This window comes from Nomascus leucogenys, chromosome 23 (genome assembly GCF_006542625.1).
Source record: "Nomascus leucogenys isolate Asia chromosome 23, Asia_NLE_v1, whole genome shotgun sequence".
In the NCBI taxonomy this organism is placed as follows: domain Eukaryota; kingdom Metazoa; phylum Chordata; class Mammalia; order Primates; family Hylobatidae; genus Nomascus; species Nomascus leucogenys.
The window spans coordinates 32,324,287-32,346,543 of NC_044403.1; the positions used below are offsets into that span (position 1 = coordinate 32,324,287).

The 22,257-nt window shown below is 39.9% G+C and overlaps 1 protein-coding gene across 1 annotated transcript in view; it reads left to right on the forward strand.

Moving 5' to 3' along the window:
• Positions 1-22,257, forward strand: part of KDM5A (lysine demethylase 5A) — a 108,770-nt gene that overhangs the window by 9,251 nt on the left and 77,262 nt on the right. The window contains exons 4-5 of the mRNA XM_003273672.4: positions 13,645-13,815; positions 16,317-16,451. Of these exons, the coding sequence (XP_003273720.1) occupies positions 13,645-13,815; positions 16,317-16,451 (306 nt within the window). The remainder of the gene's footprint in view (positions 1-13,644; positions 13,816-16,316; positions 16,452-22,257) is intronic.

The window sequence follows — 22,257 nt, forward strand, 5'->3', positions numbered from 1 at the left end:
AAGCCATTGCGCCCGGCCGCATTTTTCTGGTTTTCTAAAGTCATAGGATTTCAAAATTGGGAAGGGGCTTTTAGAGGTAACCTAGTCTGAATGCTTAGTTGTTCACAATGCTTATAACGTTGGTCACCCAGAGTGTTTAGCTCCATCTTGAGAAACTAATTTCCTTTTAAGGTTCATACTACTAATAAAGTACATTTTGTTTAAATATTCAGAAAACTTATTGAAAATATGTTATAATTAAAGGTTAAGTGTGCTTATCTGAGGGTTTATTGGAATCTTGTCTTTCGTGGGTTTTTTTAAGTCCTCATGGACATCTCTTTCCCCAACCTGTGAGAATGTTTGCAAAACTGAGATTTAAAGCTAAAAGGCAGACAAACTTTGATTTGTAGTTACTTTTGTTTATAATACTTTGTTCCCTAAATGTCATTGTGAGATTGCTGCTTCTCACATTAACTTTTTTCTTTTACATTGAGGTGTAACTTACAGTGTAATGAACAAATTTTAAGTGTACAGTTCAATAAATCTTCATATATGTGTACACCTGTTTTGTAGCCATCACCCAGATCAAGATATATAACATTTTTATAGCACTCTAGTGGGTTCTTTCATCTCCTTTCCAGTCAATACTTCTTCACAAAGGTAATTTATTCTGACCTTTATCATTGCGTGACTATTTCATTAACATGACATTTTATTCTAGCAAGAGGCTTGGGCTGAAAACTTCAGAAAATACTGAGAGTTCAGATGTTTTAAGGTTGTTAGGTGTGCCCTTTTTAAAAAAGATTATTTTTGGCTGACAGTTTGTTGGCATCTATTTTTTTTTATAGATATGATTTGAAAATACTATGATCCCCATTGCAAATTTTCAGTCTTCTGAGTCATTAAGTCATCAGTGTGATGGTTTCCTGTTTTGATTAAATCACTTCATCTTTCTCCCTATTATTTTTGATAATAAAAAGTATTACTTGGAATGCCTGTAATTTAATAGACTTCTATATGAATAATTACAGTTTTTTTTATTTTTTTATTTTTTTGAGATGGAGTCTCGTTCTGTCGCCCAGGCTGGAGTGCAGCAGCATGATTTTGGCTCACTGCAAGCTCCGCCTCCGGGGTTCACGCCATTCTCCCACCTCAGCCTCCCGAGTAGCTGGGACTACAGGCACCCACCACCACGCCTGGCTAATTTTTTGTGTTTTTAGTAGAGACGGGGTTTCACCGTGTTAGCCAGGATGGTCTCGATATCCTGACCTCGTGATCCGCCCGCCTTGGCCTCCCAAAGTGCTGGGATTACAGGCGTGAGCCCCTGTGCCTGGCCGAATAATTACAGTTTTTATAACCACTTCAGCAAGAAGCATTCAGTCTAGCCCTTCTCGTTAAAACATTTTTATTTTTGTTAAAGTAGTACACTTTTAAAAAACAAGGCTTTGGCTGGGTACAGTGGGCTCATACTTGTAATCCCAGCACTTTGGGAGGCCGAGGCAGGAGGATCATTTGAGCCCAGGAGTTCTAGATAAACCTCCTGGTCTAGACATAGGGAGACCCCATCTCTACAAAAAATTTAAAAAGATTAGCTGGGTGTGGTGGCACGCGCCTGTAGTCACAGCCACTTGAGAAGCTGAAGCTGGAGGATCATTTGAGTCCAGGAGTTTGAGGCTACAGTGACCTCTGATTGCACCACCTGGGCAGCAGAGTAAGACCCTGTCTATAAAAAAAAAAAAAGGCGGCTTAAAATGAAAATCAGCATCTCTCTTCATTTCCACCCCCATTCCTACTCCTCAGAACTAATCACTTTCCGTTCTTTAGCTGTTTCTGATTTTGATCTTCATATTTCCAAGTAATATGCTCATTATGCTGTTTCTTCATTTCTCAGTTTTAAATATCATATACTGATTTCCTACTGTTGAAGAATGGGTGTAAGAGAATGGGTGTAAATCCTCCCATACTTTATGTCGTCATCCCCTTCTAGTGTAGTTACATTAATTTTTTATTAATCTAAAATTAATACTGTGAAAAATATATTTTCAAACTTTCCAGTAGAAGTATACATCTCTCAGTATGCTTCTACTCATCAAATAATCCATCAGCTTTATTTTCTTGGAGCCATTCTTCCTGAATTCTTTTTTACTCTCAAATCCTGGCTAGGTGTTTTTTTAAGGTCAGCTGTCAGTCTGGGAATTCCTTTTACTGCCATCATTCTGGGAATTCCTTGGCCTCTTTTCCTTGTTGTAAGTCTTCCTTCTGCTTGGTTTACTCTCATTTTGGTGAAACATTTCTTCTGCTAATTTCATGAGAAAGATGGTTAATGGGATATACATTTTTAAGGACTTTTTGCTTGTGTACAAATGTTCTGCTCTTATACTTTTATTAGTAGTTTGGTGGGGTTTAAAAGTCTAGATTGTAAGTCATTTTACTTCAGTATTTTGAAAGCTTTACTCCATTGTCTTGTTGGTGAGAAGAACGATGCTATATTAATTCATGTTTTTTTGTGACTTTTTTTTTCTTGAAGATTTAGGATCTTTATTCCCAGGGCTTTGAAATTTCACGGTGATATGCATTGGTATGTGTTTATTTTCATTCACTGTTTTTATGGCTCTCAATAACCTTTCTAATCTAATAACTAATTTCTTTCAATTCTTCTAATTTTTCCTGTATTCTTTGATAATTTCGTGTACTTATTTTTTCTCTTCTTTTGGACTCTTTATTAGTTAGATGTTAGACATGTTAGGCTGGTCCTCTAGTTTACTTACCTGTAGCTTTCTTAGTTCAGCATCCCTTCTCTTCAAACTCTGCTGAGAGTAAATCTTCAGTTTTCTGCTGGAGTTGGGGAGGGATAGTTGCCTGGAAGAGGTCTAAGTGCTTTTATACAGGTTTTCACAATCCTGTTCCCTGCTGCATTGCCACCCTTAATTTTAGAGGTACTGCTGCTTCTACCTCTTAAAACTTTTCTTTTTTTTTTTCCCTTGGTTTAGAAAAGGGAGGAAGGGGCTCCTCTTAAGCCTTTCCAGGTTCTATGTTGCAAAAGCTTCTCTGGCTTTCCTCTGTTGCAAGGCACTTAAACTTGTAATTTTTGTTTGTCTGTTTTTATTATTGTTTTGGCTTATCACTAGCTTCAAAATATTGTTTACATTTGTATTTGGTTCCTTTCTTGGTCTATTTGACCTCTTGAGAGGATGCCTTTTTTATTCTTTCCTGTCTTTTTAGTGGATTTTGTTAGAGGGAGCTTTTAAGTAGAAGACTGTTCTTTAGGTATGTTAAAACTGTCTCTAGATGTTCCCAAGATGGCCAAATAGGAACAGCTGCAGTCTACAGCTCCCAGCGTGAGCGACGCAGAAGACGGATGATTTCTGCATTTCCAACTGAGGTACCGGGTTCATCTTACCGGGGCTTGTCGGACAGTAGGTGTGGGACAGTGGCTGTAGCCCACTGAGCATGAGCCAAAGCAGGGTGAGGCATTGCCTCACCTGGGAAGCGCAAGGGGTCAGGGAATTCCCTTTCCTAGCCAAGGGAAGCTGTGACAGATGGCACCTGGAAAATCAGGTCACTCCCACCCTAACACGGCGCTTTTCCAATGGTCTTAGCAAACGGCACACCAAGAGATTATATCCCGCACCTGGCTTGGAGGGTCTCACGCCCGTGGAGCCTCGCTCATTGCTAGCACAGCAGTCTGAGATCGAAATGCAAGGCAGCAGCGAGGCTGGGGGACGGGCGCCCGCAATTGCTGAGGCTTGGGTAGGTAAACAAAGCGGCCTGGAAGCTCGAACTGGGTGGAGCCCACCGCAGCTCAAGGAGGCCTGCCTTCCTCTGTAGACTCCACCTCTGGGGGTAGGGCATAGCTGAACAAAAGGCAGCTGAAACCTCTGCAGACTTAAATGTCCCTGTCTGACAGCCTTGAAGAGAGTAGTGGTTCTCCCAGCACGGAGTTTGAGATCTGAGAACAGAGAGACTGCCTCCTTAAGTGGGTCCCTGACCCCCAAGTAGCCTAACTGCGAGGCATCCCCTCGTAGGGGCAGACTTGACATCCCACGTGGCTGGGTACCCCTGTGAGACGAAGCTTCCAGAGTAACGATCAGGCAGCAATATTTGCTGTTCTGCAGCCTTTGCTGCTGATACCCAGGCAAACAGGGTCTGGAGTGGACCTCCAGCAAACTCCAACAGACCTGCAGCTGAGGGTCCTGACTGTTAGAAGGAAAACTAACAAACAGAAAGGACATCCACACCAAAACCCCATCTGTACGTCACCATCATCAAAGACCAAAGGTAGATAAAACCACAAAGATGGGGGAAAAACAGAGCAGGAAAACTGAAAATTAGAAAAATCAGAGCAGAGCACCTCTCCCCCGCCAAAGGAACACAGCTTATCGCCAGCAACAGAACAAAGCTGGACGGAGAATGACTGATGAGTTGAGAGAAGAAGGCTTCAGACGATCAAACTTCTTCGAGCTAAAGGAAGAAGTTCAAACCCATCGCAAAGAAGCTAAAAACCTTTAAAAAAGATTAGACGAATGGCTAAATAGAATAACCAGTGTAGAGAAGTCTTTAAATGACCTGATGCAGCTGAAAACCATGGCACGAGAACAACTACATGACGAATGCACAAACTTCAGTAGCCGTTTCAATCAGTTGGAAGAAAGGGTATCAGTGATTGAAGATCAAATAAATGAAATGAAGCGAGAAGATAAGTTTAGAGAAAAAAGAGTAAAAAGAAACAAAACTTCCAAGAAATATGGGACTATGTGAAAAGACCAAGTCTTTGTCTGATTGGTGTACCTGAAAGTGACGGGGAGAATGGAGCCAAGCTGGAAAATGCTTTGCAGGATATTATCCAGGAGAACTTACCCAACCTACCAAGGCAGGCCAGCATTCAAATTCAGGAAATACAGAGAACGCCACAAAGATACTCCTCGAGAAGAGCAACTCCAAGACACATAATTGTCAGATTCCCCAAAGTTGAAATGAAGGAAAAAACGTTCAGGGCAGCCAGAGAGAAAGATCGGGTTACCCACAAAGGGAAGCACATCAGACTAACAGTGGATCTCTTGGCAGAAACTCTACAAGCCAGAAGAGAGTGGGGGCCAATATTCAACATTCTTAAAAAAAAGAATTTTCAACCCATAATTTCATATCCAGCCAAACTAAGCCTCATAAGTGAAGGAGAAATAAAATCCTTTCCAGACAAGCAAATGCTGAGAGATGTTGTCACCACCAGGCCTGCCCTATAAGAGCTCCTGAAGGAAGAACTAAACATGGAAAGGAACAACCGGTACCAGCCACTGCAACAACATGCCAAATTGTAAAGACCATCAATGCTAGGAAGAAACTGCATCAACTAACGAGCAAAATAATCAGCTAACATCATAATGACAGGATCAAATTCACACATAACAGTATTAACCTTAAATGTAAATGGGCTAAATGCTCCAATTAAAAGACACAGACTGGCAAATTGGATAAAGAGTCAAGACCCACCAGTGTGCTGTATTTAGGAGACCCATCTCATGTGCAGAGACGCACATAGGCTCAAAATAAAGGGATGGAGAAAGATCTACCAAGAAAATGGAAAACAAAAAAAGGTAGGGGTTGCAATCCTAGTCTCTGATAATACAGACTTTAAACCAACAAAGATCAAAAGAGGCAAGGCCATTACATAATGGTAAAGGGATCAATTCAACAAGAAGAGCTAACTATCCTAAATATATATGCACCCAATACAGGAGCACCCAGATTCCTAAAGCAAGTCCTTAGAGACCTGCAAAGAGACTTAGACTCCCACACAATAATAATGGGAGACTTTAGCACCCTACTGTCAATATTAGACAGATCAACGAGACAGAAAGTTAACAAGGATATCCAGGAATTGAAATCAGCTCTGCACTAAACAGACCTAATAGACATCTACAGAACTCTCCACCCCAAAGCAACAGAATATACATTCTTTTCAGCATCGCATCACACTTGTTTCAAAATCTGACCACATAGTTGGAAGTAAAGCACTCCTCAGCAAATGTAAAAGAACAGAAATTATAACAAACTGTCTCTCAGACCACAGTGCAATCAAACTAGAACTCAGGATTAAGAAACTCACTCAAAACCACTCAACTACCTGGAAACTGAACAACCTGCTCCTGAATGACTACTGGGTACATAACAAAATGAAGGCAGAAATAAAGATGTTCTTTGAAACCAATGAGAACAAAAACACAACATACCAGAATGTCTGGGACACATTTAAAGCAGTGTGTAGAGGGAAATGTATAGCACTGAATGTCCACAAGAGAAAGCAGGAAAGATGTAAAATTGATACCCTAACATCACAGTTAAAAGAACTAGAGAAGGAAGAACAAACACATTGAAAACCTAGCAGAAGGCAAGAAATAACTAAGATCAGAGCAGAACTGAAGGAGATAGAGACACAAAAAACCTTTCAAAAAATCAATGAATCCAGGAGCTGGTTTTTTGAAAAGATGAACAAAATTGATAGACCACTGGCAAGACAAAGAAGAAAAAGAAGAATCAAATAGATGCAATAAAAAATGATCAAAGCGATATCACCACCGATCCCACAGAAATGCAAACTACCATCAGAGAATACTGTCAACACCTCTACGCAAATAAACTAGAAAATCTAGAAGAAATGGATAAATTCCTGGGCACATACACCCTCCCAAGACTAAACCAGGAAGAAGTTGAATCCATGAATAGACCAATAACAGGCTCTGAAATTGAGGCAATAATTAATAGCCTACCAACCAAAAACAGTCCAGGACCAGATGGATTCACAGCCAAATTCTACCAGATGTACAAGGAGGAGCTGGTACCATTCTTTCTGAAACTATTCCAATCAATAGAGAAAGAGGGAATTCTCCCTAACTCATTTTATGAGGCCAGCATCATCCTGATACCAAAGCCTGGCAGAGACACAACAAAAAAAGAGAATTTTAGACCAATATCCCTGATGAACATCGATGCAAAAATCTTCAATAAAATACTGGCAAACCAAATGCAGCAGCACATCAAAAAAGCTTATCCACCATGATCAAATGGGCTTCATCCCTGGGATGCAAGGCTGGTTCAACATACGCAAATGAATAAATGTAATCCAGCATATAAACAGAACCAAAGACAAAAACCACACGATTATCTCAATAGATGCAGAAAAGGCCTCTGACAAAATTGAACAGCCCTTCATGCTAAAAACTCTCTATAAATTAGGTATTGATGGGACTTATGTCAAAATAATAAGAGCTATTTATGACAAACCCACAGCCAATATCCTACTGAATGGGCAAAAACTGGAAGCATTCCCTTTGAAAACTGGCACAATACAGGGATGCCCTCTCTCACCACTCCTTTTCAACATAGTGTTGGAAGTTCTGCCCAGGGCAGTCAGGCAGGAAAAAGAAATAAAGAGTATTCAATTAGGAAAAGAGGAAGTCAAATTGTCCCTGTTTGCAGATGACATGACTGTATATTTAGAAAACCCCATCGTCTCAGCCCAAAATCTCCTTAAGCTGATAAGCAACTTCAGCAAAGTCTCAGGATACAAAATCAGTGTGCCAAAATAACAAGCATTCTTATACACCAATAACACAAACAGAGAGCCAAATCATGAGTGAACTTCCATTCACAATTGCTTCAAAGACAATAAAATACCTAGGAATCCAGCTTACAAGGGATGTGAAGGACCTCTTCAAGGAGAACTACAAACCACTGCTCAACAAAATAAAAGAGGACACAAACAAATGGAAGAATATTCCATGCTTATAGATAGGAATAATCATTATCGTGAAAATGGCCATACTGCCCAAGGTAATTTATAGATTGAATGCCATCCCCACAAGCTACCAATGACTTTCTTCACAGAATTGGAAAAAACTACTTTAAAGTTCATACGGAACCAAAAAAGAGCCCGCATTGCCAAGTCATTCCTAAGCCAAAAGAACAAAGCTGGAGGCATCATGCTACCTGACTTCAAACTATTCTACAAGGCTGCAGTGACCAAAACAGCACAGTACTGGTACCAAAACAGAGATATAGACCAACAGAACAGAATAGAGCCTTCAGAAATAATACCACAATCTACAACCATCTGATCTTTGACAAACCTGACAAAAACAAGAAATGGGGAAAGGATTCCCTATTTAATGGTGCTGGGAAAACTGGCTAGCCATACGTAGAAAGCTGAAACTGGATCCCTTCCTTACACCTTATACAAAAATTAATTCAAGATGGATTAAAGACTTAAATGTTAGACCTAAAACCATAAAAACCCTAGAAGAAAACCTAGGCAATACCATTCAGGACACAGGCATGGGCAAAGATTTCATGTCTAAAACCCCATAAGCAGTGGCAACAAAAGCCAAAATAGACAAATGGGATCTAATTAAACTAAAAAGCTTCTGCACAACAAAAGAAACTATCATCAGAGTGAACAGGCAACCTACAGAAGGGGAGAAAATTTTTGCATTCTACTCATCTGACAAAGGACTAATATCCAGAATCTACAAATAAACAAATTTACAAGGAAAAAAACAACTCCATCATAAAGTGGGCAAAGGATATGAACAGACACTTCTCAAAAGAAGACATCTGTGTAGCCAACAGACACATGAAAAAATGCTCATCATCACTGGCCATCAGAGAAATGCAAATCAAAACCACAATGAGATACCATCTCACTCCAGTTAGAATGGTGATCATTAAAAAGTCAGGAAACAACAGGTGCTGGAGAGGATGTGGAGAAATAGGAACACTTTTACACTGTTGGTGGGACTATAAACTAGTTCAACCATTGTGGAAGACAGTGTGGCGATTCCTCAAGGATCTAGAACTAGAAATACCATTTGACCCAGCCATCCCATTACTGGGTATATACCGAAAGGATTATAAATCATGCTGCTATAAAGGCACATGCACATGTATGTTTATTACGGCACTATTTACAATAGCAAAGACTTGGAACCAACCCAAATGTCCATCAATGATAGACTGGATTAAGAAAATGTGGCACATACACACCATGAAATACTATGCAGCCATAAAAAGGATGAGTTCATGTCCTTTGTAGGGACATGGATGAAGCTGGAAACCATCATTCTGAGCAAACTATCACAAGAACAGAAAACCAAACACCGCATGGTCTCACTCATAGGTGGGAACTGAACAATGAGAACACTTGGACACAGGAAGGGGAACATCACACACCGGGGCCTGTCGCAGGGTGGGGGTAGCGGGGAGGAATAGCATCAGGAGATATACCTAATGTAAGTGGTGAGTTAATGGGTGCAGCACACCAACATGGCACATGTATACATATGTAACAAACCTGCACATTGTGCACATGTACCCTAGAACTTAAAGTACAATTAAAAAAACAACTATCTCTATTCCCAGCTGTTTTGGTCTTGAGTGATACTACTTTTTGGTTAAGTTTTGATAAAGAGCTTGTCTTCATTGTGTTCAATTCAAGTGCATGCCATGTGTCTTTTTATAGAGCATGGTTCGTAGTGGTATTTCTGGGGACAGTGTTGTGATATAGTACATGGCAAATGTTTGGAGTAAATGGTTTATATTTTATTTTTAATTTTTATTTATTTTTGAGACAGTCTTGCTGTGTTGCCCAGGCTGGAGTGCAGTGGCATGATCCCAGCTCCCTGCAATCCCCATCACCTGGGTTCAAGTGATTCTCCTGCCTCAGCCTCCCAAGTAACTGGGATTACAGGTGCCTGCCACCACGCCCCACTAATTTTTGTATTTTTAGTAGAGACGGGGTTTCACCATGTTGGCCAGGCTGGTTTCGAACTCTTGACCTCAGGTGATCCACCTGCCTCAGCCTCCCAAAGTACTGGGATTACAGGCATGAGCCACTGTGCCTGGCCTGGTTTGTATTTTTTAATTGTGCATGATAATCTTTGAATCTGCCAGCCAAAGAAAAGCAGGTATTAGGTTTTGTGTGTTTTTTGGTTAGATTGTTAGAGTATTGTATGCGTGGAGCCAAAGTAATGGTTTTGTTTTCTTTGTGAGATAGTTTATTCCTTTGTCATGGCCATATCCTGGCTGCCACTAATCACCAGAACTGGGTGGGACATCATGACTGGATCCATGCAGGTATACCATAACTAACGGAAATTTAGCTTGAAATGCTTTGAATACAAAGCAGATTATTATGTCAGAGCGATTACTGTATGGGATAGTAAAGATAAGAGGGCTTCTGTTGCCTCCCTGCGTTCCTTTACTTCTCCTCCCTGCTCGTTCACTTTGCTTTAGCCACACTGGCTTCCTTATTTTCCTCAAACACTCTAGGCATGCTTCTGACTTGGAGCCTTTGTTTTGTCTGTTCCCTTTATATCTGCTAGTTAACTACTTCACTCCCTTCAAGTCTTTGCTTAGATTTCATCTTTATAATAAGGCTTTTTGCAATCGTTTAATACTTCAGATTATCTTTACTCTGTTACCTGGAGGCCCCTTGACTGCTTTTTAATTTCTTCTACAATATTTATCACTTCAAAATTTATATATTATGTTCATTGTTTATTCTCTTCCTCCACTAGAATGTAAGCTCCATGAGGACAAAGATCTTTGTTTTATTCATAAATGTATCCCAGGTACCTAGAATAGTAGCTGGCAGTATAGAAGCACTGGAAAGTTACCTGTTGAATGAAAGGCACTCTAATCCATCCAGTTGCTTCCAGACAGCCCTTTATCTAAACCATTGTCATTGTGTCTTTCTCTCTACTTTGAAAAATAATTTTTCTCTGTATAATTTTCCCCTGATTGATTCTTTTAACAGAGAGGGCATCTTTGAGGATGTGATAGGAGGAGCTGAAGAACTAAAGAGATGTGTTCAACTCTTGTGCATATGAGTTTGTGTTTCTACCAAGCTTTTAGATCATTCACTAGAGGAAAATTGTACGTTGGCCATAGGTTCATCTTTGTTTATAATAACATCATAAAGCTGAAGAGTTGAAAACATTTCCTTCACTTACTTTTAGTATGTGTATCCTCTCCCTCCATTTGTCCACACTCATAGTCATTTATAATATAGCAACATTGGTAAAGTACTTTATCCTGGTACTTTTCATATTTTATTTCATTTGTCCTCACAGGAGCCTCGTAACGAGGTGTAGGCACTGTTGTTACTATTTTGATGATGGTGAGGAAATTGAATTGCAAGTTATGTAACTTTGCCAAGGTCATATAACTGTGTTTTTTGTCTGTTTGTTTTTTCCTTGAGACAGGGTCTCGCTCTTGCCCAGACCGGAGTTCAGTGGTGCAGTCTGGCTCACTGCAACCTCCTCCTCCCGGATTCAAGCGATTCTCCTTCCTCAACCTCCCTAGTAGCTGGGATTATAGGTGTGCACCACCATGCTTGGCTAATTTTTGGTATTTTTAGTTGAGACAGAGTTTCACCATGTTGGCCAGGCTGGTCTCGAACTACTGACCTCAGGTGATCCGCCTACCTCGGCCTCCCAAAGTGCTGGGATTACAAGCGTGAGCCACCCCGCCCGGCCCTGGCAACTTCTATTGTGCTTTCTATCTCGATGAATTTGCTTACTCTGTAGCTTACGTAAATGGAATTATACAGTAGTCATCATTTTGTGTCTGGCTTATTTTATATTTTCAAAATTCATTCATGTTTGGGATGTATCAGCATTTTCTTTTTAAGGCAGAATAATATTCCATTGTATTTTATTATACTACATTTCGTTTATTCATGTATCTGTTGATAAACTTTTGGGTTCTGTTTTGACTCTCAAGAATATTGCTGCTGTGAACATCGGTGTGCAAGAATCTGTTTGGGTCCCTCCTTTCAGTTCTTTGAGTATATACCTAGAAGTGACATTGCAGGATCATATGATAATTTTATTTTTAACTTTTAACTTTTTTTTTTTTTTGAGACAGGGTCAGCCAGGCCAGAGTGCAGTGGTGTGATCATGGCTCACTGCAGCCTTGATCTCCTGGGCTCAACTGATCCTCCTGCCTTGGCCTCCCAGGTAGCTGGGAACTACAGGTACACCACCTGCCCGGTTAATTTTTTTTTTTTTTCTGAGATGGAGTCTCACTCTACTGCCCAGGCTGGAGTGCAGTGGCACAATCTCAGCTAACTGCAACCTTTGCCTCCTGGGTTCAAGTGATTCTTGGGCCTCAGCCTCCTGAGTAGCTGGGATTATAGGTGTGTACCACCACGTCTGGCTAATTTTTTGTATATATTTTTTAGAAGAGACGGGGTTTCGCTTTGTTGCCCAGGCTGCTCTTGAACTCCTGAACTCAGGCTATTTGCCCAGCTCTGCCTACCAAAGTCCTGGGATTACAGGCATGAGCCACCCTGCCCGACCTGCCCAGCTAATTTTTAAATTTTTTTGTAGAGATGGGGGCTTCACTATATTGCCCAGCATGGTTTGAAACTCCTGGGCTCAAGTGATCCTCCTGCCTTGGCCTCCCAACGTGTTAGAATTACAGATGTGAGCCACTATGCCTGGCTTTAACTTTTTTTTATGTAGTAAGATACAGTAGTATATACTCAATCAAATAGGAGAAACTGAGTTCGAACACTGTTTCACAGTTCTCTTTATTGTCAGTGAAATTGAAAACTGCCTGTACAATCGTGTCACTTAATGATAGGGATATATCGTGAAAAACATGACGATTTCATTATTGTGCAAACATCATAGAATGTACTTAAACAAACCCAGATGTTATGGCCTACTGCACACTTAGGCTATGTAGTATAGCCTGTTGCTCCTAGACTAAAGGTGTACAGCCTGTTACTGTACTGAATACTGTAGGCAGTGTAACACGATGGTAAGTATTTGTGTATGTATCTAAACACAAAGGTTCAGTAAGAATATGGTATTATAATCTTATGAGAGCACTGTCATATATGCGGTCTATATTTGACCAAAATGTTATGCAGTGCATGACTGTGTTTTAGAGCCTAAGAGATGTATAATAACAGCTCCTGGACATTAAGGAGCTTTGAAATACGTATTCTGTAGAGTGCCTGGCTTGATGTGACCATTCAGCCAAGTTAGCCAATTTGTCTCGTCATTTTCTACCTTAATATGTTCTGTACTCCGTGTCGGTAAATCTGCTGCAACCTAATCTTTTCTCAGTGTTCCTTTATAATCTTCCATATAAAACTCTTGTCCTTTTGAAAAAATATAGCCTGTTTTTCAAAACTGTCCTCTGTATTCATGGTTTGATTGACATTTTTGTTAAGTTCTGTAAGTTACTTGGTTATTTCTAATTTCAGGATTTATGTTTATTTTGTATTATATAACATTTATTTTCATATCTATTTTTTATCTGTTTTTATTCTCATTTCATATTGTGAGTTCCTTAAGTAGTCTGTCTATACGTGTGTTTAGTTTTCACACAGTGTGTACTGTACAGAGTATTAATTCATTAAATATTTTTGAATGCTTGGTTTGAAGGTAGGCACAATGTTAATTACATTTTAAACCTCTGAAAAGCATTGTTTCTATTTCTTACTCTAAATGTTGATAAGTGTCAGTTTGGTTAGATACTCATTGAAAGGAAATTTTAAATTTAAGCCCTGAATAATTTGTCTATTTAGTAGACAAGACTTAAGAGTCAGGATGCTTGAATCTACCTTTTTTCTCTGAGCAACTTTTACTTTCTTTTCAGATTGTTGCCAGCAAAGGAGGTTTTGAAATGGTCACCAAAGAGAAGAAATGGTCTAAAGTGGGTAGTCGCTTGGGATATCTGCCAGGAAAAGGAACTGGGTCTCTTTTGAAGTCACATTATGAAAGAATTCTCTACCCATATGAGCTTTTCCAGTCTGGTGTGAGCCTTATGGTGAGATGCATTATTCTTTTTAGACAAAGTTGATAAATCCAGTTTGCCCAAGTATAAACTTTAGACTGTGTTTAACCCAAGTTAGCAGGCACCAAAATTTGGGGAAGCAAAGTGTATATCATACACTGTATGTGTATATCATAGTTGTTTTTGATGGTTTACAAGATAAAGAATAATGGAAATGAATGTTCTCTAAACCTTTATGACTGAAACTTTTTGAAAAAGTCCTGTTTGTTTCATGAATTTTTCTAAAACAGCTTTATTAGGTATAATTTATATACCATAGAATTCACCCTTTGTGGGTGCACCTTTGGTAAGCTTTAATAAATTTCTACATTTATGCAGCGATCACTGTGATCCAGTTTTAGAGCACGTCCACTAGCCTCCAAAATTCTCTTGTTCATTTGTAGTTGGTTCGTGTTCCACCCCCCCACACAGGCAATTCCTGACCTGCTTCCTGGCTCTGTAGTTTGCCTTTTCTAGAACTTTCACCTAGGTGTAATCATACAATATGATTTTGTGTCTGGCTTTTTTCACTTAGCCTAATGTTTTCAGAGTTCAGCCACGTTGGCTGGATGCGGTGGCTAATGCCTGTAATCTCAGCACTGTGGGAGGCTGAGGTGGGTGGATCATTTGAGGCCAGGAGTTTGAGACCAGCCTAGGCATCATGGTGAATCCCTGTCTCTACTAAAAATACAAAAAGTTAGCCAGGTATGGTGGTGTGCGCCTTGGTCCCAGCTACTCCAGAGACTGAGGTAGGAGGATTGCTTCAGCCTGGGAGATGGAGGTTGCAGTAAGCTGAGATCGTGCCACTGCACTCCAGCCTGGGTGACAGAGTGAGACCCTGTCTCAAATAAAAAGTTCAGCCATGCTATAGCATGTGTCAGTACTTCATTTTTATGGCTGAATAATATTCCATTGAATGAATATACCACATTTTGTTTACCAGTTGATGCACATTTAGATTGTTTCCAGTTTATGGCTATTATGAATAATGCTATGAATATTCATAGACAAGTCTTTGAGTGGACATATGTTTTCATTTCTCTTGGGTAGGTACTTGGGAGTGGAATTGCTGGGTTATATGGTAAGTTTATGTGTAAATTTTTTTTTTTTTTTTTTTGAGATGGAATCTTGCCGTGTCACCCAGGCTGGAGTGTGGTGGCGTGAACTCGGCTCACTGCAACCTCCGCCTCCCGGGTTCAAGTGATTCTCCCACCTCAGCTTCCTGAGTAGAGTAGCTGGGACTACAGGTGCCCACCACCACCCTCAGCTAATTTTTGTATTTTTAGTAGAGACAGGGTTTCACCATCTTGGCCAGGCTGGTCTCGAACTCCTGACTTCAAGTGATCCACCCGCCTTGGCCTTCCAAAGTGCTGAGATTATAGGCGTGAGCCACCACACCCTGCCTGTGTGAATTTTTAAGAACTGCCAAGTTGTTTTCCAAAATGGCTGAATCATTTTACTTTCCCACCAGTAATGTAGAGGCTTCTAGTTTTTCCACATCCTGGTCAACACTTGGTATTGTCAGTTTTTTAAATTATAGCCATTCTAGTTAGTTGTATAGTGATACTTTATTGTGGTTTTAATTTGCATTTCTCTAATGACTAGTGATGTGCATATTTTCATATTCATATTAGCCATTTGCATATCTTGGTGAAGTGTCTGTTCAGATCTTGTTTTAATTGGGTTGTTTGTCTTATACTTGTGAATTTGTTATACAGGTTTTGTACAAGTCTTTTATCAGGTAAATGACTTGCAGATATTTTCTCTTACTCTTTTATCTTTTCATTTTTGTAATGGTGACTTTTTGAAGAACCATTTATTTGTTTCTTTTTTCCTTCTATGGATTGTGCTTTTGGTGTCATATTTAAGAAATCTTTTCCAAGGTCACAAAGATTTTCTTCTTTGCTTTAATGTAGAAATTTTACAGTTTTGGCTTTTATATTTTGGTCAGTGATGCATTTTGAGGCTTTTTTTGTATGTATAGTATGAGGTGAAGATGTAAGTTTATTTTTTGGTGGGGAAGGGGGTATATGAATATTGAGTAGTACCAGCAGCATTTGTTTAAAAGGCTATCCTTTTCCCACTGATTTAACTCACCACCATTGTTGGAGATCAGTTGACCATAAATGTGTGGGTTTATTTCTGAACTCTGTTTTTATTGCACTGATTTATATGTCTGCCCTAAAACCAGTACTGCATTGTTTTGAGTACGATAGCTTTATGGTAAATGTTGATATTCAGTAGTGTAAGTTTTTTCGTTCTTTTTCAAAATTTCTAAACAACTTACATTTCCAAATAAATTTTAGGGTCAGCTTTCAATTTTAACAACAACAAAAAGCCTGCCAGGATTTTGATAGGGATAGCTGCATGTCAGTTTGAGAAATAATTGCAATCTAGTTTTAGGGATTCATTGGCAATTTATTATTTTTACACTGATTCTCCAACATGATTTCTTATCAGTGAACCTGTTCTCTTTCTGTGCTCTGATCTTTTAGGGTGTGCAGATGCCTAATTTAGATCTTAAAGAAAAAGTGGAGCCTGAGGTTCTCAGCACTGATACCCAAACTTCCCCAGAGCCAGGCACAAGAATGAACATTCTGCCGAAGAGAACAAGACGTGTGAAGTCTCAGGTATGAATGTCTTGGGCTTTTTAAAATTTTTAAATAAAGATGTAGTCTCATGATGTTGCCCAGGCTAGCCTTGAACTCCTTGGCTCAAGTGATCCTCTTGCCTCAGCCTCTTGAGTATTGCTAGTTGGTGTGCGCTGCTGTGCCTGGCTTATGGGCCATTTTTAATGGGAGTTTTAAATGCATTAACTGTGTGGAACAGTTACCTGGTCACGGGAGGCCACTCATATACTGTTGTTCTTCAAAACTTGAGCCATATTTTTCATTTACCTTTGAGATGAATGGAGAATAAATTGTGAAATGTGGCGTAATTTGATTTAGAAAGTTCTTTGTTAATTTTTTAGTAGTTTCTGACAGGGATGGCAAATCAGAGGGTGACCCCGGATACTGTAGTGCCAATTTTATAGACATGCTGATGAATTCTAGTGTATTTTATTTTTATGGGTAGCAGAAGTGAGATGAATAGGAAAGTGTTTTTATTTTTCACCTACCATTCCTTTAAAAACCAAGAGTATAAATTTCTTAGTGTCTGAGCCATTCCAGTTTAACTACTGTAGTGTTCGTGTAACCTAAAATAATTTCAAAGCCGAATACATCAGAAGAAAAATGCCCTAATTTATTTTTTGCCTGATTCCCCCCTTCCCCTATTTATTTCTTCTTTTTCTTTTTTTTTTCCCCCAAGCTTTGCTTCTCTTTCAAACCCCTGTTTCCTTTTCTCTGTGGTCTTTTAAGGTTTTTAGTGAAGACAAGTTTGGAGACTGAGAAAGTGAGGTGCCCTTAGAACTTCTTAGATTTAATCCATTTACGTTAACATACAGATGGACAGGAAAAGCAACTTCACTGAATCCTAAGTGATTTTAACATTTAAGGAAACAATGTAGTATAGAGATGGGAATGATTGGCATCAAAAGTGGGTATCAGAGAAGCAGGATAAAACTGCTATTAACAAGAGACACTGAATCTGATGTTGTGTAGAGGAGAGGTCGGGAGAGGCAGACTATTAATACTTCATCTTGCTTTTCTACAGATCAGGGACTATCTCTCCGTTATGCCATTTCTGCCTTTCTTTTTCTGAGTTTATGTTTATGTTTTCTGAATACTCAGCTTTTTAGGTACCTTTTGAAAGTAGAAAGGCAGGTAACCTGGATAGGAATGTGACTTTTATGGAAATTCATTGGAAAGTGATAACCCCATTATAAGTTAGTAAACTCTGGTTTAGTCGTTAAGTCATTTTTATTAGTGCGATTGGTCTCAGAAGTTCTGATCATCTTTGGGTATACAGTGATTTGGGTAAACAGTGATTTGGGTAAACACTGATTGCTGGTCCCTTTGACATGGTGATTGTGCTTTGAAGAGTTGCCCCAATTGCTCCTGTCCATCTCACCAGTTACCAGCTTGTGATGAATTTTTTTTTGATGTTCACCTTGAAACCATGAAGATGTCTTGCCTATTCCTAATGCTTTTCTTTATTATAAAAATGGGGACTACAGGCCGGGCATGGTGGCTCACCGCCTGTAATCCCAGGACTTTGGGAGGCTGAGGCGGGCGGATCACGAGGTCAGGAGATCAAGACCATCCTGGCTAACATGGTGAAATCCCATCTCTATTAAAAATACAAAAAAATTAGCTGGGCGTAGTGGTGGGCACCTGTAGTCCCAGCTACTCGGGAGGCTAAGGCAGGAGAATGGCGTGAACCTGGAAGGCGGAGCTTGCAGCGAGCCAAGATCACGCTACTGCACTCCAGTCTGGGTGACAGAGCAAGACTCCGTCTCCAAAAAAAAAAAAAAAAAAAAAAAAAAAAAAATGTGGGGGGGGCACTACATGGAACGCTTTTACCGTTTGTGATAGTTGTCACTGTATTCAGATTGGTTGATAAGCTATTTCAGGATTTGAAATCAAGAATTTTTTCAACTCGTAATTTGTACTTAATTCTGTTGAATGTCTGCCGTTCATTCCTAGTTTTCTATTTCAGAAAGAAAATAAAGGCTTTCTGGTAGAACTTTAGCTTCTTGCCCCATACACAAAACTACTGGTATTCATACTTAGTCTTTGTCTATCTCTGTGGGCAAAATGTGCCTTTCTCTTCAAGGATAATCCCTCCACTTCCATCCATTCTGGCATCTTTAGTGATTTCAACATACTGAGAAATCTTTCTCTCCCACCTCTGTCTGTTGAATTCCATTCCTCCCAATATGTATTTAAGTCTCTATCATCTTAAACATAAAAGCCGTCTTCTTACATAATGCCTTATCCTTGCGTCTTTTCACGTAGAAGTTTCTTGACAAATAGTCTTTATTGTCTCAGTTTCCTCGACATCTGTTTAGTTTTTATACTCTATAATCTAACTTTGAGCTAAGTAATTTTATTGAAACTGCACTGTCCAAGTTACCACTGAGTTTTTAATTGTCAAATTCTGAGATTCTCCTTTTCATTTAATATCTTAATTGATCTCTGGTCATGTATATGTTTAATGGGGTTGTTGACTCCTGTCCTTGAAATTAGATTAACTTGATTTTTCTTTCATTTGTGTGATACCTCTCTCTTCTGGTTTTCCTCCTTATATTCTGACCACTCCTTAGTCATCTTTGTTGTCTCTTCTCTCTTCCCTTTATTTTGTATCTTTGGTCCTTTTCTGTCTTCACTCTCCTTAGCTGTCTCATCTGCATGTGATTTCAAGTACTACCTGTAATGCTCAGAACTCTCAAATCTTGTCTTTGTTTTTTTTAGACAGAGTCTTGCTGTATCTCCCAGGCTGGAGTGCAGTGGCATGATCTTGGCTCACGGTGACCTCTGTCTCCCGGGTTCAAACGATTCTCCTTCCTCAGCCTCCTGAGTAGCTGGGATTACAGGCACATGCCACTACGCCTGGCTCATTTTTTATATTTTTAGTAGAGACAGGTTTTCACCATTTTGGCCAGGCTGGTCTCAAACTGGCCTCAAGTGATCCGCTTGCCTCAGACTCCCAAAGTGGTGGGATTACAGGTGTGAGCCATCGCACCCAGCCCAAATCTGTCTTAACATCCATCCTTTTATTTTCATCAGGGGTGTGTGTGTACTTATACATGTGTACTCCTTATTGGCTACAGCATGGGTTTGCCAAATTCAATACATCTGAAAGATAATGTATTATCACCTCTTCCTTCTTTCCTTGTTTCCTCCCTTCCTCCTTTCCTGCCTCCCTCCCTCCTTGCCTGCCTCCCTCCCTCCTTGCCTCCCTTCCTTCTTCCCTTCCTCCTCCCCCCCCCCTTTTTTTTTGGGACAGCGTGTGGCTCTGTCACCCAGGCTGGAGTGCGGTGGCGCAGTCTTGGCTAATCGCAACCTCTGCCTCCTAGGCTAAAGCCATCCTCCCACCTCAGCCTCCCAGGTAGCTGGGACCATAAGTACACACCACCACTCAGCTAATTTTTGTATGTTTGTAGAGACAGGGTTTTGCCATGTTGCCCAGGTTGGTCTCATTCCTGGGCTCAAGTGATCTGCCTGCCTTGGCCTCCCAAAGTGCTGGGATTACAGGCATGAGCCAACATGCCCAGCTGTAAAAGCCTTTGAATGAATCAAATGAATCAAACTCCTTGATTTCTTTATTTCCCTATTCTCCATGTCCAATCTTTAAACAAGTGCTGGCTGCTATTATGTCTGAAATTTTTCTTAGGGATCCTGGTTCGTTATGTATTTGAAATGGTATTTAGAAACCATGATCTGAGCGCATGGTGTGCTTGTTCCCACTGGGATGTCATTGCTTCTAGGCTCTTTTAAATGGTCAGAGCTAGAAAATAAATTTTTAAAAAGTTATGACTTGATATTTGCATTCATACTCTAATCCAGCTCTAATCCAGCACCACAGTTCTTTTGGTTTATCTTCTAGTTTTTTCCTAGTGTTTTGAGTTGGGAATTTAATTTTATTCTTTTGTTTTTATTGAAATGTTTAAGACTATAAAATTTCCTGTGATCACTGCTTTAAATTTGTTCTAAAGATCTAATATGTAGTCTTTTTATTGTTTTTTTTATTATTATTTATTATTTATTTATTTTTTTGAGATGGAGTCTCGCTCTGTCACCCAGGCTGAAGTGCAGTGGCATGATCTCGGCTCACTGCAATGTCTGCCTCCCAGGTTCAAGCAGTTCCCTGCCTCAGCCTTGTGAGTAGCTGGGATTATAGGCGCCTGCCACCACGTGCGGCTGATTTTTGTATTTTTAGTAGAAGCAGGGTTTCACCATATTGTCCAGGCTGGTCTTGAATTACGGACCTCATGATCCACCCGCCTCGGGCTCCCAAAGAGCTGGGATTTACAGGTGTGAGTCATCATGCCTGGCCTGTTGTTATTTTTTAAGTAGAGAATTAAAATGTTCAGGTGGAAGGTCCTTTTTAATTTTGTTATTTTGAGTTTTAGATCAAAGAATGTTGTTTTATTCTACTTTTTGGAACTTCATTTCTTTTCTGAAAAGGTTGTTGTAAGGACCAATTGATTAAAGTACTTAGATATGGCACATACTATTTACTCAACATACATCAGCTTTATTGTTATATACTTTGCTTTAATAATGGTAAAGAATGTGTAGTGTTATATTTATTGTTCGACTAACAGTAGAAGTTGGTTAGTATAACCAAATCAGTCTACAAAAGTTTAAAGATAAATACTGAAATGGCATTTAGGTTTTGTACTTACATGATCTTTTATTAGTCTAGATTGCATACATCATTTGTTATGTAGCCACAGACTTATAAAGTAGTCTGTATTTTATCCTGGGTTATTTTTATGCTTATTCTTTATTTATTTACACACTTAAAATAAATTTTGGCTATTAGTCTATATTCAGAGAATATGGTTAATCTTAATTCAAGATTGAATACCAGAATCTGTCAGGATCCTCTCACTTTCAAGTATTAGAACTTAAACATTAAACAAGTATTAGTAGCTTAAACATTAATAACTAATTTTTCACATAAGAACACATTTTTACATAAGATTTTCAGAGTTCAGTAGTTCTAGGATTGGTGAAGGGCCCAGGCTCTTTCCATCTTTCTGCCTTGCTTTCTTCAGTGTGTGGGTGATAAATTTCCTCCCAGTTGAAGTATGGCTGCTGCAGAGTCTAGCACCATGCTTTCACCAGACAGAGTCCCTTAGCAGGAAGGAAGGGAGTTGGGGCAAAAGGACTTACTCTTTTTTTTTTTTTTTGAGACTGAGTCTTGCTCTGTGGCCCAGGCTGGAGTGCAGTGATGCAATCTCAGCTCACTGCAACCTGCACCTCCTGGGTTCAAGCAATTCTTCTGCTTTAGCCTCCCAAGTAGCTGGGACTATAGGCGCGCACCACCATGCCTGGCTAATTTTTGTATTTTTAGTAGAGATGGGGTTTCACTGTATTGGGCAGGCTGGTTTAGAACTCCTGACCTCGTGATCCACCCTCCTTGGCCTCCCAAAGTGCTGGGATTACAGGCGTGAGCCACCACGCCCGGCCTCCAAAAGGACTTATTCTTTAAGATGCTTTCCTCCTCTTTTTTTTTTTTTTTAAGACGGGTCTTTTTCTGTCACCCAGGCTGGAGTGTGGTAGGACAGTCATGGCTCGCTGCAGCCTTGAACTCCAGGGCTTCAAGTGATCTTTCTGCCTCAGTCTCTTGGGTAGCTAGGACTTGAGGTTCGTGCCACCAAGTCCAGCTAATTTTTAATTTTTTTTTTTTTCGGTAGAAACGGGGGGTCACTATGTTGCCCGGGCTGGGAGAAGCTTTCCTGTTGATGGATTGATTCAGGGTCTCGCTTGTCTGTTGCCCAGGGTGGAGTGCAGCAGCGTGATCTCGCCTAACTGCCTCAACCTC